Raw genomic sequence first — 17,915 nt, forward strand, 5'->3', positions numbered from 1 at the left:
GGGGCTCGGGAGGGCAGCGGCAGCGCCGGGCGCGGGGAAGGGCGCGGGGGCGTCCCGGCCGGCGGGGGCATCGCGGCGCATCTCCCCGCGGCGGCGGGAGGGCACGTTACATAATTCACGGGCTCTCCAGCCTCTCCTGCTGTCCAGGATATGACAGATGAGCGGAATATTGATGCTTTACTGAGCTGGCTCGGGAGAGCCCAGAAGTGCCGTTTCCTGCGAGGGAAAGTCCTCGCAGACCGGCCTCCCTCCCCCTGCCCCGGGGGAGCGTCCCCGGGGGAATTGCGGCCCCACGGTTTAATTGAGTTGCCGAGCTACAGATAAGGCCGGGGCGGGCCGGGGGGGTTGTCAGACGCTGTATCGGTGCTGCTCCCGCCGTGAATGGGATTGCAACACGCGTGTCTCCCAGTTGATTGGCGCAGGAAGGCGCTGCCCTGCCTCTCCAAACCCGCCGCTGCCTCCCGTTTAAATAAATTGGCTCGAAAGCTCGGCGGCTGCCCACCCTGGCCCCCGTGGAGGCGGCGGTGGAGCCGGCCGGAGGCTGCGGCAGGCGGAGGGATGGTGCGCTGATGCTGGGCAGAGCCGCATTCCCGCTGGAGGTGAGGGGATGCTGGCGGGGCGCCGGCAGCGGGACCCGGCTCCTGCCGCCCTCCCTTCCCCTCGGCCGGGCGTGCGGGAGCGATGCTAAAACTCCCAGCCCAGCAGCCCCCGAAACGGGAGGTGCTGCGTGGGATCTGTGCTGGGAGGCCGGTCCCTTCCGACTTTCAGGTGCATTAGGAGGTGGGGTAAAGTAGCGTTTTGTTTTAGGTTTCTCTGTCGTCTTCCACCCCCTTTCGCGTTTTATTGTTTCTTTTAAAGGTTTTGGATTAAGGTAGACTTGGCTGAACTTTGCTAACTTGAAAGTGTTCTTAATAGTGACCCGGAATACCTACAGGAATACAGAAAATGAGATCCAGATGTAGAATTGTATAAAATAAAATGGATTAAATTAAGACGTAGTTAAACAAGGTCTGACATCTCTAATTGTGGACTTTTGCTTTTGCCTCTGTGTACGTGTGGCTGTACTTTTGTAGCGTAGGAAAATAAACGCTCTGAACATCGCTGCCACGGCGTTACATTTAACGGTGAACAAGTCTAAATATTGCCTATAAAAATAAAGCCTTCAGAAATGCTTATTGATTAAAACATATTATGCTAAAGTATCTATCATGTAAATTAAATTCTAAAATGTAATGAACACAGCCAAATGGCATTTTGATAGATTGTTCTATTCTGTTTTTAGTAAAAAATAGCTCACTTTTATCATAATTTAATTTCTGTGCATACTGTAAAACCTGTTGTGGAGTATCACTGTACAAACCTTAATCTCGTTTTTGCAGACTAAATGTGACAGTCTGACTTGAACAGCTTGTAGCTTCTCCTTTGAAGCATTCTGGTAACGCCAGCTTAGAGTTGTTTGAACAATATTCATTACCTGCTTTTGAGGACTGGTGATTATTTATCCGTGCTGCGGATTGAGGCTGTTCACCTGTTGGCAGGTTCACCAGGCAGGCTGTGAGCAGCACGGAGTTTGTTAACTTTGCATACACTCTGTCTGCAGCGAGCCCTGGAGTGACCTGGCAGGGAGAGAGCACCTTCCTCCCTATGCAGAATAGTTAATTTGTTTCGAATTAGCTTTTTATTTATTTTTTTTTCTTTACCCACCCATCTGCACGAAGAGGTAGTGTAATATTTACTCCCACTTGCAGATGAAGCAATGTGCTATAAAAACTATCATTCCTGGGGATGAAGTTCAGTCCCACAGAGCTGTCCATGCCTCCCTCCGTTCCCGTCCTTCACTCACACTGACGTATTTCGAGCGTGGAATTGTAGAAAATAAAAATACTTCCGCGTACGCTCTGTTCCAGCGCAAAAGCCTGAAGGATTTATGCTTAACACAATTCCACCTGAGCCCTGTGAACTCCAGCTCGTGTAGCTCAGGGTGTGAGGGCTTTGAAGCTCTCTGTGCATGAGAAAGTTGTGAGGAGCTGGGACTGGGCAGTCCCAGATCGCTGGCAGCGAGTGCCGGGTACCCGGCTGCTCCCAACTTCCTCTTCCACCTTCTGTTAGAAGGAGACGTTTAACTGTTGATGAGCTTCGACCTGCCTTGTAATATTAAGCAGCAGGTTTCTCCAGATTGTCTCAATATTAATTAAAAACAGAGCCAGGAACACTTTAGGGTCTGACTTTTTAAATTATTTATTTCCTTTCGCTAAATAACCCCTTGTTTATACGGAAAGATGTTTCAAGTGTTGGAGACAGGATTAAATAATTCAGAACTTGGATTAAAGAACAAAAAGGTCTGTTCACAAATGGAATATGAGATGCAAAAATGGCAGCTTCCTACAGGTATCAAACGGGGCTCTTCACTGGAGACTGTACCTGTGAGGCACGCAGCTGAACATTAACCCTTTTCTATAATAAAGGCTGGCATGATTCCTAGAGAAACTGTGGGATTGGCATGGCATTGCTGCCTCAGTTTGCTGTGTGCTGGTAGATGGACCCATGTTTGATGGGGAGGGAGTTGCAGTGCTCAGAGAACAAGACCCTTGCAAACAGCAAATATTGTGGCAGTAAATGCAGATGAAATCGTTGGAGAACTGCTGCTGCCCTCGAGTTAAATCTGCACGTCCTGTTTGGAAGCAGTTGTGTGATTGGAATCAGTTCAGCAGCGTGAAGGTAACCTGCTGTTCCGTGGTCCTGGTTTGTTTGTAGTTTTTGGTGTCACCATCACCTTCACTCTAAAAACAACCTTTAGCTGAAGATCAGGAAAGGGAGCGTCGTGTTCCCGTGGGCACAACACGCAGCTCTCCTTGACAGCTTGCTTAATATTTCTGAATATGTGTGTAGATATCAGTACCAGAGGAGGCAGCTGGTCTCTCTGACCAGCAGGAGTGAGTCTAACTTGAGCCACAGCTCTGAGTTGGATGTGAGGACAAATGGAAGAAGTTAATACCCTTTGAGAACTTAAAACTATCTGGAGTTATTTTGACAATAAACACAAGTTCTCAAAATATCATTGTAGCTTTTCAGGACAGGCTCAGTAAAAAGTACAGTTTCTTATTGCTTTGGAGAAGAATGGCAGAACTCGTTACCATCAAGCTGGGGAGTGAAAATCTAAAGGCAAATCTTGCTAATGTTTTTGTTTTTTAAAATCTCATCCTGGTATTGCATCATATATGATTGAAATAAGGATGGAGTATTAGTTCTGTGCAGCCTGTGACTTAATTGTTTAAAGTAAACCATTGATCTTATAAAATCTGTAACAAAATCTGGAAAAACTAAGTTGTAATGAATAGCTATTAAATACTGAAGTACTTCTTTTACTGAATTAGAAACAGGTGGAGTTGTTGGCATCTTTTGGTCTGATGGTACCAGAGCACAAGCTGATCTGTGAGGGAGTTTGTATGCTTTATTAGAAGTGGAATTAGTGATCAGATCTGAGTGTTTAATTTTGTGTATCTGTGCAGGTCATTGTGGAATTGTTTGTCCTAAAAGTAGCCAGTGGTTTTCTGTTTGTAGTGGGAGCTGAATGTGCATGTGGAGAAGAGTCTCCAGCTGCTGTACTCAGTTTCTGCTCCCCTCACCTGCTCGGAGCGGTGTGGTGAAAGCAGCTTGGTGTTCCTGCAGGAAGATGCAATTCAGAGACGGGAGGGATGGCAAAGCCAGGGCACTGCTGCCAAGATCTTCTCATAGCAGTCAGTTCTCCCCTGCAGCAGGAAAGCCTTGGCAGCTTGTGGTGGTCAGGGTGATGTCCCTGGGCACTAACCGCACGTGACATACCAGAAGAAAGGCCCTTGATGTACTTCTGGCACAAGAACTTGTCTTTCATAGGATTCCTTGAGTCCTGGTCCTTGGGAATAAATCTCTGAGAGCTTTTCCATCCCTTGTTCTGTTGCTGGAATGAAATAATGCCCATCAGAAATGTGGCAGAGTCAAAGTGTGCTTCGGTCACTCTGCTCTGTTTTGCTAAATTGGATGACGTATTGAGAAGTGCAGTAGGGAGGATTTGGGATATGGAAGTGGTTGGGAGTTCTCTGAAAAAAAAATTGCACTGGCTGGCTGTGTCTTAACAATACCAAATAAGTAATGGGTGAAACATTTGCTAGAGAAGAAATTACATGCAGTCTAAAATTCCAGTGAACAGTTATTCTTTATTTGCAAGCTGATTTGTAATGCAAAAGTGGATGTAGAAAAATGCATAATCTGGAGTTTCAGTTTGATCACACTGAGGCTGAGAATAAAGGCAGTTTATTTATTGGGTAGAGAACAGACTCATATGTGGATGATTGGTATTTTTTAAGGCACCAAGCAGGCAGTGCACTGGCTTGTGGTCTTTTTATGTAAGCAGGTGGTAAGTTCCCATCTTGTGTATCTAGGATTTTTCTTGCACAAGTGCTTGGTTCTTTCCCATATCCTTTGTGGGAAGGCCTTGAAAATACAGTGTTTTCTGTATGGGGAATATAGTGACAATGGTCCAGTGTGGTGGGAGCGGGGAGAAAGGTGTGATGATGAGAGGGGGAAAGCTGAAATGGGATTGTTTGCAGAGGACAAGGAGTGTTGGTAAGAGACTTGTACTGGAGTGCTCACACATGGAGTTGAATATACCAGGAAAGATGGGAGAAACTTGGACCTCACAGTCAGAGTGTCCTTAAATTAGTGAACATAAGATAAATCCTACTCATTTTGTGACATATGTTCTCAGCTTGGTTTTGTTGTCTCTGGTTTGACAAGGCAGATCAGTGATTTCTGCCTTTATTGGCAGTTACAATAAAGAAAATGCAGGCTATTGCGCTGGTTGGATTGTGAAGAACATGGAATGCAGACAGATTGTTGGATGTTAAGTTTTTATAAAAGATTAAACACAGTTTTGTGTAGGCTGTTGGAGGTAACAAAGGTCTCCACTGCTGTCCAACAGTACTTGGATTTCCAGGAAAGCATTAGGCAGTAGGAATTTACAGGAGATCCACTACTGAACCCCGATTGTGCTTCTGTTCTGTCTCTAGCAAGACACTGCAGTTGTTACTGTGCTGTTTCTTGGCCCCTCCTGTGACTTAGCAGAGTTAAACATTTACTCTGAATAAAGGTAATTTTTGGTATGAAGGTGCTGAAGCCGGGCAGTGCCCGACAGCTCCTGTGCATGTGTCACAGCAGGCAGGGGTTTGAAGCTGGAGCCTGTCACACTAATGGCTAGCAGCTTTTTGCCTTCCTGGCAGTTTACTTGCCCCCTTGCCTTGCAATAATTTGATTCCTTTGTTGGCAGTTGGGGTAATAAGGAAGTTTCCGTGGGGGCTGGAGCTGTGCTGCCTTTCCCAGGGAGCTGGGGTGGTGCTTATCCTCCTCCCGTGGCTCACAGACCCCAGTGATCTGCTTTGGGAAAACAGAGGTGAAGATTACTCATTTTTGAAAGGCTCAAAAGCAGATGCACAGAAGTATTTTAAGCTGCTGTGTTTAGATGCTTTGAATTCCCCCATATCTTTGTGTCTCTGGTTGTGAGCACTTTGAGGTGCGTACGGATGTAGGCCATGGCTGTCTCGGAGGCTTTTCAGAGGAGTTCATACTTCAGAGCTGAGCAGATCCTGTGGTTCTGCTCTTTTGTGTGGAAATGTACCTTAGTGAATGAGCAAGCCTGGAGACTGCAGCATCTGGAGTGCCAGCACAAGCTTTCTGTGAATGATATGAAAATTTAGGCTTAAAATATGGGTAAATGGCTGCACAAATTCCATAGGAACGTGACCATTCCTCCTGCTGGATCCAGTGATTTTATGTAGGTGAGCCCAGGTGTGCACTGCACGTGGGTATTCAGGTGAGACCAAACCATAATCTGATTCCTACAAACATTTTATCACATCCCTCGAGCTCTGGAGGTGGGATGGGCCAGTGCTGCTGCTCTATCACGTCACTGTGGGATTGCTTTCATGGGCTTGGGGAGGGTGTGTGCAGGATCAGCTCTGACACATTGCAGAGGTCTTTCCTTGCTGAGAAATGTTGGCTTTTGTCTGTGGCTCACGTGTGACAAGCTGAGGGCAGCAATGTTAGAGGGAAGTAAAAATAAAAGCAAGTGAAGTGGGGGAAGTGACGCTGCTTAAAGGAGTGGAGGGGATAGAAGGAAGTGGTGAAGAAAGGAAGGAGGTAAGGAGTGAGCATAAACCTAAGACTTGGAAACGAAACTTCTTGCAGTACAGTTGGGAGAAGAGAGCTTATTTTAGCTTTTATAGAAATATTGGGCAGTGCACAGGGCACTGTGGTGGGTCTCCCAAGAAATGCCTGGCATTTGTGTTGCCAGCAAATCCATCTCGCCTGCACTCACCTTATGAAGGGATCACCTGGAGTTTGTCTCCAGGCTGTCCTTGTGGGAAAGCCCTCAGAAAATTTGTCCATGAGATACTGAGGTGATGGTGTGACTTCAGATTGCACTGTCAGGTTTTTAGTGTTGCCCTGTGACAATCAGGGTTTATGTTTCCTGGTAGCTCTCCATCCACCTGCTTGGTATTTTCGGTATTATGAATAGGAGAAGCATTCTCATCATTTTTACTGAAAAGTAAAGGAGGGAGCAAAAAAAAATCCCAGGGAATTTCATAGCTTTTGGCTTTTTATTTCCTTTTGTTTTTTTTTTTTTTTTAAATGAAGACTCAGAATATATCTTAGATGGCAAAAGCTTGTTTGTTTTGAGTGGAAATGCTTTGGCTTATTCCTGTAGAAACGAAACTGCAAAGCCAAAAAGGAGTGTTGCAGATGATGAGATGTGGTGGAAGTTTGATGGGTTAAGTCTTTCTCCTTCTGCTCTTGCTGGTATCTCTGCTAGGTGTTTGTGGTTTCATGGTGTTGCTGAACCAATATTCTAAAGAAAACAGAAAAAAAGAGAAGATGATTTCTCTTGCCAGGGTTGAGCTGAAGCTGGTGTGTATCAGCCCATCAAAAATGTCTCTATGTGAGCCCTGACTTTGGGCAGCGGTGCTGATCAGAGCCTTGAGCTGCTTCAGATTCAGCGTGAGCACAGTCAGGAGGTGGCAGTGACTCTCAGATGAGTTGGGAGTTGCAATCTCACTGTCAGGAGCTGCCCCATCCCCGTTCCTGGCTCCAGCCCCTGAACACATCCCTTCCCTCCATTGGTTTGCTTCTGCATCTGGGAAACGCTGATAGTGCTCCCAGCCCCTCTTTGAGATACAAGGTTGTGAGTTAGCAGTTACTGTTGGGTTTTGCTGCTATTTAACTCTGTCTTGTGGATAAACAAGACTCAGTGGCTACATTTTCTGCACCTCCCTTCTCAATATTTTAAATGGCTCAGTCAGAGAATGTTCTGATCTGTAGGTGCTTTTCAGACTGCTACTAAAAACAATTTCTACAGAAATGAATGTGAAAAAAACCTGAGTTGTTGGTTGTCCTAAAAGAATATTGAGAATGATTGGTACTAAATCACTAGAAAAAATGTTTCTTGCCGGTGGTTATAAAGTTATAATCTAGAGTTACTCATACATAGACACACTCTTACTTTAAAACATTACCTCCCTGTTGTTTGGGGTAATATACAATTTATCAAGTTTCCCTTCAGATTTCTCTGTATATTGAAGGCTGTTTAAAATTTACATTATAGGCAGCCAGCAATATGAATGTTGAATAAAAAATTTGGCAGTTTGTGGGTGCAGCCTTTCAAGCTTCAGCCCAAGGTTCGAAACAGCTGCCTGTTCCAGCAGGACAGGGAACACTTGCTGGGGACAAGGAGGATCTTCCATCCCAAGTCATGTTCTGGTGGTTTTAAGGACAGTAAGTGGGAGCCTTTGAGTCCCCTGGGTGGCCAAAGAGAGGAGATGTGCAGAGCAGTTCTTATGTGAAGTGCTGGACCTGAAGGCTGAAATTCATTATTCACCAAAGACACAGCATGGGGTAGCTTGAAACTTTTCCTTACATCAACTTTTCTCTTTTATCCAAATTACCCAGGCTTTGTAGTGTATCAGCAGCCTGCTTGGGCTGTCACTGGGGTTGGAGGTTTGCTTTATGTGCTGCCTGTGCCATCAGGAATATCCATCTCCTGCTCGTGCCCTGCTCCGCGCTGGGGCTGTGCTCCCGGCTCCCTGAGCTTGGCAAAGGTGGATAAACTTTATCCCTGTTTAGCACAGCACCCAGTGAGCATTGCTGCACGTGCTGAATTTTTAGCATGTGTGTAGTCAGAGTTTCTGGCTGAGCTTGGCTGAAGAAGCTGCCCTTTCTAGCCCAGCCCAGGGTTAAGTTGTGACCACAGATGAATCTCTCCATCCTAGTCCAGCAGCCTCTCATCTTTGCCTTTATCTCATGTTTCTAATCAGCTCCATTCATTTTCTTGTTTTTTCGTTGATGTGACACACAAATGTTGTCATTGTAGCTCAATAAAATTTATACTTGTGTCTTGTCTGTAATTATTTTTCATTTTATTTTTATTGGGTGTTTACATGTTTTACTGCACGTTCTCGTCAAAGTAAATTTGTATCATGTTGTCACTTAAAGATGTTTGCTTCATTTTCATCCATAGATAAAATGTACCCTTTGTCTAGGATCTGAAACACGAGAATGCTAATTTTGTCAGTGAACTACATATCTATTTTTCTGTTGCAGATCTGTGTGTGTTAATATTGATAGAACTCAGTTTTGGTTTGGTATGTCTGGTATGAGCATAGTTGCTTTTCTAATATTAATTGTGGAGATGGGATAATATTAAACATTTAAAAACAAGGAGCCAGTAGTCTTGCAATTGATTTTCTGTGGAGAGACTTCTGTGCTGAGTTGTTTACACAATTGTAACTTTAGTTTCTTTTAGGTGAGTGCAAGTGTTTCATGGATTTAAGAAATACAGTTGAGTGCGCTGGTTTCTCCTCCCTCCCCTTCTTCCAGCTCTGCCTGCCTCTTTCAGGAGCTCTAGTTTTCTTTTGCTTATAGGTTTCTGCACATTTTCTTTGGCATGGAGTGTTGCTTTTGAAATTCTTAGGATGCTGGAAAAGGGCAGCTCGCTAATACTGTGTCCTCAGCTCATCTCTCTGCCTCTGTTCACAACACATTTGTCTGTTTTCTTAGGCAAATGTACTTTATGCTCCTAATTACCACTTGAAACTCAGAATATCTCTATTTCATCCCTTCCAAAAGTGAGTGGATACTTGTGGCTGTGTAGGGGTGAGCTCGGGGGTGCTGTGCTCTTGCTTCCCAGGATGAAGCAGATAGTGAGGAGAGAAGAATTGTTCTATAAGAATTTATTCTGTGCTTTGTAAGGATTTTATTTTTGTACTTTCTTGATCCTGTGAGACTCTGGGTGCCATCAGTGTTACTGACAGTCCTTCACCCCTGCAGAACTGAGGATTAATTCCGTAGTTTAGGCCAGGATTTGAATCAAATTAAACTGTCTTACTAAGCCATGCTCAATTTTATGTTCAAAATGTGGTTTGCTGTTTCCATGCTCATGAGGAGGAGGTGGTTTCACGTTTTCTTTTAAGTGCAGGCAGAGTTTTGGTCGGTCCCACAGCTGGAAAGTTTTATTGTAAAAGCAGTTCTTCCGTACAACTTGTGATACACATTTTTTCTCTTTGTGAGGCCTTTGCTGTGCTCCAGGCCATCAGCTAGTGAGACCAGAACTGTGTGGGATTTTTTTCTTGGAGTGATGTGTTAAATACAGCACAAATGATTAAAACATCACACATACTGTGCTGTGATCAGCTTGGTTTAGATGATAAATTAAAATCTGTTAGCATCTGAGATGTTCTGGCATATCCTGAGAATAGTTAGTTCTTTAATATGCCAAGCTAAGTAAAACTTGATTAGTGTCACTATCTGGGATTTTCTGCCCTGTAAATAGAACTTGAAGTCTAAAATTGGAACTGTGAAAACCTACTTTAACTGGGATTAGAAGAAGAATTTAGTAGTTCAGATTGATTTCAGGATCTTAGAAAGTGGTCAGTGTGCCCCAGAGCTGTGTACATGCCATCTTCTTAAAAATTAACTTTACTGAAAGAGCTGAGAAGTTACTTTGAGGCTGCAGCACTCTCTGCCTGGCTGTCCAGCAGCGTGCTGGGGTTGGAAAGGTGTTTTCCCTGCTTGGCTGCTGCCCTGTGCCAAAGGTTGTTGTGTCTCCAGGTCCTGCCTTTGCACTCCTGATACCTGGCAGGATCCTCGCTGGTGAAAGGTGATGGCAGGAATTGGGGTTAGAGGCTTTCTTCTGCCAATGTGAAAGGTCCTGATACCAGGAGATGATGGCTCTGTGTTTTCATTTTTGGGGTGTGCATTGGTGTTGTGCATGAGGTGGATGAGATGGGAGCTGTGGGAATGCCTGGTGTGGGACAGCACAGCCCCTGCTGCTGGGCTGGGATCCAGTGCTCTTGCCGTGCTTCCAGGGATGTCATGGCACACTGCAGTCACTCTTCACAGTGTTTTGTGCCCTATTTATTTGCTGTAATCATTTTACCAACCAGTTGTGAAGTTAATTTCAGTGGTAAGAAATATTCACTCCATATCTAGTTGCCTATTTTTTTTTTATTTTTTAAAAGCTGTTGGTTGGCAGCAGCCCCTTTGTACGGTGTCTTGATTGTCAGCTCTTCATTATAAATTTACTTTCTAAATGCTGACTTAAGGCCTGACACTTTGTTTGTTTAACTGTCAGTTACACTACTTGGGAGACCTAATAAAAGCCTCTCAGATCTTCCTATTGAATTAGGCCACCCTTTACCACTCCAGTGACTGAAGTAAAACAACTGCAAGAGTCTCTTTCCCTGCCTATCCCATTTTTGCTGGAACCCTGCTTCGGGTGTCTTCTGATCCTGTCCTTACTGTGACAGTCGTTCTCTGGTAAAAGGTCACTGTAGTGTTTTAATTGGATTTTTTCAGCTGCAAGGAATATAAAAATATAAGTTTATTAATAGAGTGGCTTTGATCTTGAAGGATTCCAAAACATTTGCTGCATTGCACGTACAGGAATGGTTTAGTTTTACTGCTCTTTCAGGGATAATCAATTTTGTCGTGGAGCATGGAAAGCTGGATGTTCTTCCTGGGAGGTCGGGGGGGAAGCAGGGGGAAATCTGGGAGGGCAAAATGTTGTTCCCCAACTGGAATTTCCCCAGGATACAGAATCAAATTGTGACGCTGTCAGAGATGCCAAAGGATCTTTCATAAGTTGTTTTGGTTTTGGTTTTTCATCTGAGATCTTTGAAAAAGGTCACGGGCAAGAGACAATTAGAGAAACACTTAACTGACCTTGTTAGTGTATTTTTGTGGAATTATTGTGTTTTACAGCTATTGCTGCTTTACCCAGATGGTTATTGCTGGTTTCCATCTGTTCGTTAAGGGAAAGTAAAGACAGAAAACGGCAGCTTTAGCTGGGTTTTTAACCAGAACTTTCAGGTTTTATTTCTTCTTTGACCACATCAGGTTAATGTGTTGGGTGAGCACGCTGCGGTTTCAAGGTGAAGAGATGAAAGTGGGAGCTTGTCTGCTCAATATGGGTCACGACAGCAGCTTCCTGTGTTTAGGGCACCCTTTTCTTTGAACAGTCCTCAGGTATGAAGTGTGATATCACCCTGGCAGGGAGCCAGGCCAAGGGAGAGACTCTGACCAAGGCTGACATTATGGAAACCATTTATGTGTTCGTGGCCAAAAGGATCCTCAGCTCATATTGCTGCTTATTCCCAGTTTAACCTCAGGGCTCTCTGTGTGACTTCATAATTCCCGCAGTGGAGTTTTCCCTGGCTTTACTAAGATCTGCTCCCTTAAAGGTTAAAAACTTTGACATCTTCAAGGCTTGCAGGTGTGAGAGCTTCCTGCCTGCAGTGCTGTAGGTGAGCTGACACCAGTTTTAGTGTTCTTGTGCTTGGGGTGATCCTCCATGCCTCAATTCCTGGAGAGTGGTGGGAGAAGGAGCCCCAGAAGGAGCCCCAAGAGATGATCTGGATTTTCACCCAATGATGAACAAAGCAAAATGAAAAATGTCTTCAAAGTCCCATCATCCTGCTCATGGCACTAAGTGTTTTTCTTCACCTGGCTGTTTTCTTTGAGCTGGTGGATGATCTGTTCTCACAGCACTGTTTTCAGGCAGCAGAAATTTCAGGTGGGATGGAAGAAGGAAACTGGAGGGAGAGCTGTTTGCAGGGGTCCTGAGCAGGGTACACAACAGTGGTTTTATTTCCCTGACTCCTTTGCCAGTTGCTTAACCAGATGTCCTCAGTAGTTTGTGCTGTAAGATGTTAAGTAATTAGATCATTCAGATTCTAGTTAAACATAATTAAAGCCCTGTGTAAACTGAGTGAAGCTGACAGGTTTTATAGGTTGGTCATAGCAAAAATATCAGATGATATAGCTCAGCATTAATACAAAAAGATTTAAGCCTCCCTGCCCTCAAATAAAGAGGTGTTTAGTCTCCAAATTTAATCCTTAATTAGAACTACAATTTATGGAGCTTACTAAAAACGTTTTCAGGATTTTGGAAGCCTCACTCAAAAGTGCTTCCATGAAGTGTTTGGTGGTTAAAGTTTCTTCTGTACCCCTGAATTCAAAATAGAGAACTTACTTAGCAGTTATTCTATCAAGTTAAACAGAAAGATAACATAATTTTCAGGTTTTTTTCCTGTACTTTAAGTCAGTGGGTAAGTCAGTTGCAGTGGTGCTTGACTTGAGAAGGGTTGGAACAAGCAGAGCCATCTCCAGGTGCCTTTCCCAGCGTGGGGCTGATTTGCCTTTTGGGATCATCTGGGTGTAGCACAGCCTGTGTGAGGTTTCCAGCAGTGGCTTCCACCCCACAGAACACTGGGTTCATGAGCATCACATCCCCTTGGTTATTGTTAAACAGCAGAACTGGAGAGAATCACCGTGTAATGGCACCGTTTCTGCAGGTGCTGCAGAGGAAAAGAGCAAACGTGAGATTGGGAGCACAGAACAGAGAACAAGAGTTCCATGTTCCAGCCTTTGATTATTGTTGTTTTATTGCAACACTTTGAAGCTAATCTTGATTATTTCTCTCCCTCGTTTTACAGATATGACACATTATTTTGTTGTTTGTTTGCTGGCAGGCGAAACATATTTTCTGAAGGAAAGTGTTAACAGATCCGCTGATAAAATGTCTGTCTTCTAAAAACTGTCTGAAGACAAATTGAGTATTTGTCTACATGTGCTGTTCACACTGTTGTACCAAACAAATTAACAAGATGATTCTTGTCTTTTTTAGGATGTAAACTTTCTTTTCCAATGTTGTTGGAGCCCAAAGTTGTGAACTAGACCCAGGGTGATCCTTGTTCTGCCAAGCGCTCTGAAAGCTGATTGTCACTTTACTGTAGCTAATAAAGAAAATTTAAGTACAGAACATCCACAGGAAAGTTATGCTGGAAAATTCACATTTGAGTAGTAAAAGGGATTTAGCTGTTCAACTTAGTTAAAAAAGCAAAATCAGAAAGTAGAAAGCTGCAGTTATTTCTTGGCAATCCTAAATGATGAAGTTGTCTTGCTGGGTACTGAAAACAGCTCCTTTGCATGCACTGCAGAGTTATTTCATGCAATAACTTCCCACGTCCCCTCCAGCCTCTCCCCACCATGCTCAGTTATGTCACTGGTGTGATGCTCCAAGCCTTGCTGTCCTGGCTGGAATCTCGAGCCTGTTTCCAAGCTTGTATTTCTCACTTGGCAGCACACGCTGCGGCTGGTGGGCAATCTGCCGCATCCCTTTTTTGTCAAACATCGGAGTTGGTGTCTGACACTGAATCCGGGAAGAAGAACGGGGAGAGTGAAATGTACAGCGGAACTGGAGAGGTCTGTTGGGTGTCTCTGTGCATTTTTCTGTAGTTATTGCTTATGATTGATTCCCAGTTCTTGTGGTGATAGTATGATGGGGGTTCTGCTCTTTCCTTTTGTGTTTTAAGTGATTTGCATGACCTGGTAAGAGTCAAATTTTCAGCTACTTTTTTTGCTATCGACTGCTTATCTGCTTACAAGTGCAAAACTCTGTTTCAGGAAAATCCCCTAAAGTTCTGTAGAGACAAAAGGTGTCTGTCAAGGTGTGTGTACGTGTGTGTGTGTTTGTGTAAACACACAAGCTCACACAAGCTCAATCTCCTTTCTGGATCAGCTCCCACCATGCAAAATACAAACCTGAAAGGGCTATAATTGATTATGTGCAATAGGAGACAAACAACCAAGATTTTGGGAGAGGGCAGGGTGTGGTCCAGATCTGGCAAAACATTTAAGAACTGAACATTATTTTTTCAAAGGTAGGGAAACTTTAAAACATTGGTCCAAGAGTTAAGACTGGTTGGGAGAAGGAAAAGAGTACAGTAAACTGAGACATCGTCTTTGTAGGGGGAGGTGTTGGGGGAGGAATTGGGAAGAAAGAACACACAAGTTTAGGTTAGTACATGTTCATGTTCTTCTGGTTTTTTAACTTCATTTGTTTCCCTGGCAGATGTCCCATGGCTTTGAGGCCTTTGTCTGTGTGAGAGAGAACATGAAGGAGGGCTTGGCAGGACGCTTGGGGTTGTGTGGAGTAGCTGGTAGTCATATTTATAGTTGGTGTTGTCTCTTGGCTTATGCAACTTTGATAACCGGCAATCGTTCTGTAAAGTTACGTGTTGTGTTGGCAAGTCAGCTCTCCTTGAGTTCCCTCCACCAATTCTGCATTGTACATACAGCTCATGTACAAGTTTTAGTGAGGTCTGAATAGGACTTGTCACATCTAAAACTTTACTTTTTGCAGACACCCCCCATTAGACTCTTTGCAAACTTCATGCAACAGAAGACATTAAAAAGAAACATTTCAAAAGCCACCTAGCAGTCCTTAAGTGATAAGATTTTTTGGAGCTTTGTATCTTTTATATATATATATATATATATATATATATCTGTATGCTGCATCCTCCTTTGAAGTCACTACATTCATTTTGCAGTGATTGTTGTACCTCAGAATTTTATATAGTTTTCTTCTGACTTGCTGGAATTCACTGTGGTCTTGTTCCTGCAGCCTCCACGTTCTGCAGGGGAAGAGGAACAATATTTGTCTGCTGTGCGAGTTTGAACCTTCTGGTTGCCTTTTACTTTCTCTGTGTTTGTGGCTCTAAATAGATTTATAACTCTGCAGCTTTATGCCTTTAAAACACCTGCTGTAATTGCCTAGAAATATCCTCCATGTCAGCCTTTATTGCTTACTGTGATTACGCTTCTGGTTACCAGGCTTTTTGGCAGACTCATAAAATAAGTTTCTCATAATAGGATTTCGAATGGAGTTAAACAATATGCATAGTTCAAAGTGCAAATATGTTTTATTGGGGAAAGGATATTATTCTGCTGTTCTTTGATACCTTTAATTGGACTCCCCAGAAGGTTAAACAGAAGACTGGACTCCTCAGAAAGTGCTCTGCATTGAGTGTTTGCATAAGTTGGAAAAAATCATACGTGACCCATTTCATTGATGGAAGTGTGTGTGGGCCTTTGTATGGCAGGTCTAGAGGTAAGAACAACATGCAGGCAGGTTCTTGAACCTGTGTACACTGGTTTTTTTATTAATTAGCAGCATTTGTACATAAACTGTATGCAAGGTTGAAAAAAATGCTGCTTAATTTTGCTGATTTAACACCTAAGTGCTGTGTGAATGGTGAAAAAAAATATCTGTCATTAGAGGATTGTACCTTCAGCTTAAGGCTGGTGTTGTGCTTCCCAGCAGAGCAAGGGTCCTGGGAGGCTGTTGGAGGGGTGATGGATGAGCTTTCAGGATGTGGCAGTGTGTTATATCTGCTAATTCTCCACACAGGAACATCACAGAGTTAGATATTCCCACAACAGCAAAGGTAGAGAGGAAGGAAGATCCTCAGACAGTTGAACTTTGTGTTGTGCTCCCTTGATCTTGATGTCTCCCCTGGCATCCTTCAGGTGGACATCAGAGGGTTGGGAAATTCTAGTTTAACATTGCAAATCAACCTAATGTATTAGTTCTTGTAAACTGTTTCTGGAGATTGCAGGATTGAGGAGGTGTTATTTATCATCACTTTTAGCTAAAGAGTTCCACCCATGCAAAATTCTTAGCGCTAAGTGAATTACACTCTTTGGTAGGCGGGTTGTTCTCAAAATCTCAAGCAGAGGAAAAGGTGGTGAATAGTTATTTTTGAGCTCTTTTAAAATATGAAAATAAAATTATTTGGGTTAGCCAATGTTCTTTACATCAGCAACTTTATCCTCAAGGATATTTTGGCATTTTTGCCTTTGAAATTTAGGCTAGACTTCAAAGCATCGATGAAATTTCTTGGGACAGGTGGGGTGCTGCAGAATGGTGGAGACTGGGGTTGGAGAAGATGAAGTAAATGTATGGGTCACTTGGTGCTGCTGGTGTCTCTCAAATGAAGGAAGCCAATCCTTATCCCACACTGGAGCAGGTGATTTTCCAAGGATGTGCCTCAGAAGATGCTGCTGAATGTTCAGTTTAGGGTTCACTTTGCCTCTCACCTGACTCCTGTGGGGTTTTGGTGTCCTTGAATGAGGCTGTGAAGTCATGCAGTGGATACCCCTGATGTGGGGTATGGACTTGGTGACACCTTGTGCAGGTGCTCGGTGCTGTTGTGCAAAACCTGCTGGAGTGGTTTGAGCCATTTCCCTGCGGGACAGGGACAGTGAGAAGCTCAATTTCCTTTTTAGGCGTAGAGTTTATCGTACAGCATAAAATCAAACACTGTGGGATGGCAAAGGCTGTTTTTTAAACTAGTTGGCTTGTTGTAGCTGTGATAATCTGTGTTGATCAACCCTTTTGGTGTTTGCTACAAAATTTATTCTAAAAGGCATGGTAGCTCGTTCTCGTTGGTGGCGGTCCAAATCGTCTCTGCTGCCAATCTTGGCACTGGTGCCAGTGGTTTGCTTTAGCTGATCTAAGAATATAATACAGATGGTTTGATACTCAGCATGGATATATACAGATGGCTCAAAACTTTGGGATTGCTTTATTTCATTCCATTGTTTCTTCTCGGTATATCAAGTATCTCTGGATATATATATATATATATATATATGCAAGATTATATATATGTGAGATATATATATATATCATTGCTGTTCTTAGAACAATCTGATCTTTATTTGGTTCAGCTTGTGCCTGTCATTGCTGTAAGAATTCAGCTGCTATTTTGTGCAAGTTTCATGTTCTGCGTGTCGGTACAGGTGCGCTTATTTATAATGCACGAGAATATTTCTGTCGAGTTGTTTGACCACCACACCTGTACATTCTCCAGTTACATGGGATGTAGAAAGCACATCCCAAAGAGAGAACCTGTAGATCTAAAAATCTAAAGTTTGTGGTCACCAGCAGTGACTTAGTCCAGTCTGTTGCTGACCCTGGCAGTGACATCTTTGCTCTTGGAGCAGTGAAGTTTTAGCCCTGTGCAATAATTTGAGTGAGCTCTGGCTGAAGGCTGGATTGTTTTCAGTACTCATTACAGCCTCATGATCTCTTGCCAGCAGAAATTTCGAGGTTGGCAATTTTTCTGTTGTATACAGGTGTATGACATCAGTTGCCTGCTGGCAGGCCAGGGTTTAAATAGAACCATGACAGCATAACTCGAGCGCTGCTCTCTGTGCACACGATGTATTGATGTTCCAGCAGTTGATGCTGACATAGAGATTGTCTGGGCAAAGGGTAAAAGTAGCTTCTGCTTTGATTTCTTATGTATGGGAGATCCTCATTCTTCAGGTTGGGGCATCGACAGCTCTGTCCTTTGTGTGGAGCTTGGGAGGTGCTTGTATAGACTTACTTTTAAGCAGTGATTTACTTAGCTGCCTTCATAAGGCTGTTAAAGTGCTTAACAACGCAATTAATGTAATTTAAGGACAGTTAAAAGCACTAGTGGTTCTTTTCAACTTTAATTTTAAATGCTGAGACAGATTAAGCAGTTTGAACAATGACA

The 17,915-nt window shown here is 43.5% G+C and overlaps 1 protein-coding gene across 7 annotated transcripts in view; it reads left to right on the plus strand.

Annotated features, from left to right (window-relative positions):
* The first annotated feature begins 99 nt into the window (after positions 1-99).
* CUX1 (cut like homeobox 1) overlaps positions 100-17,915 on the plus strand; it is a 259,909-nt gene continuing 242,093 nt past the window's right edge. For 2 of the 7 annotated variants that reach the window (XM_019008608.2, XM_033518977.1), the window contains exon 1: positions 100-599. In XM_019008608.2, the coding sequence (XP_018864153.1) occupies positions 570-599 (30 nt within the window). In that variant the 5' untranslated portion in view covers positions 100-569. The remainder of the gene's footprint in view (positions 600-17,915) is intronic. The other 5 variants (XM_033518976.1, XM_033518981.1, XM_033518978.1 and 2 more) reach the window with 4 other exon arrangements.

Source organism: Parus major, chromosome 19, assembly GCF_001522545.3.
Source record: "Parus major isolate Abel chromosome 19, Parus_major1.1, whole genome shotgun sequence".
NCBI lineage: Eukaryota > Metazoa > Chordata > Aves > Passeriformes > Paridae > Parus > Parus major.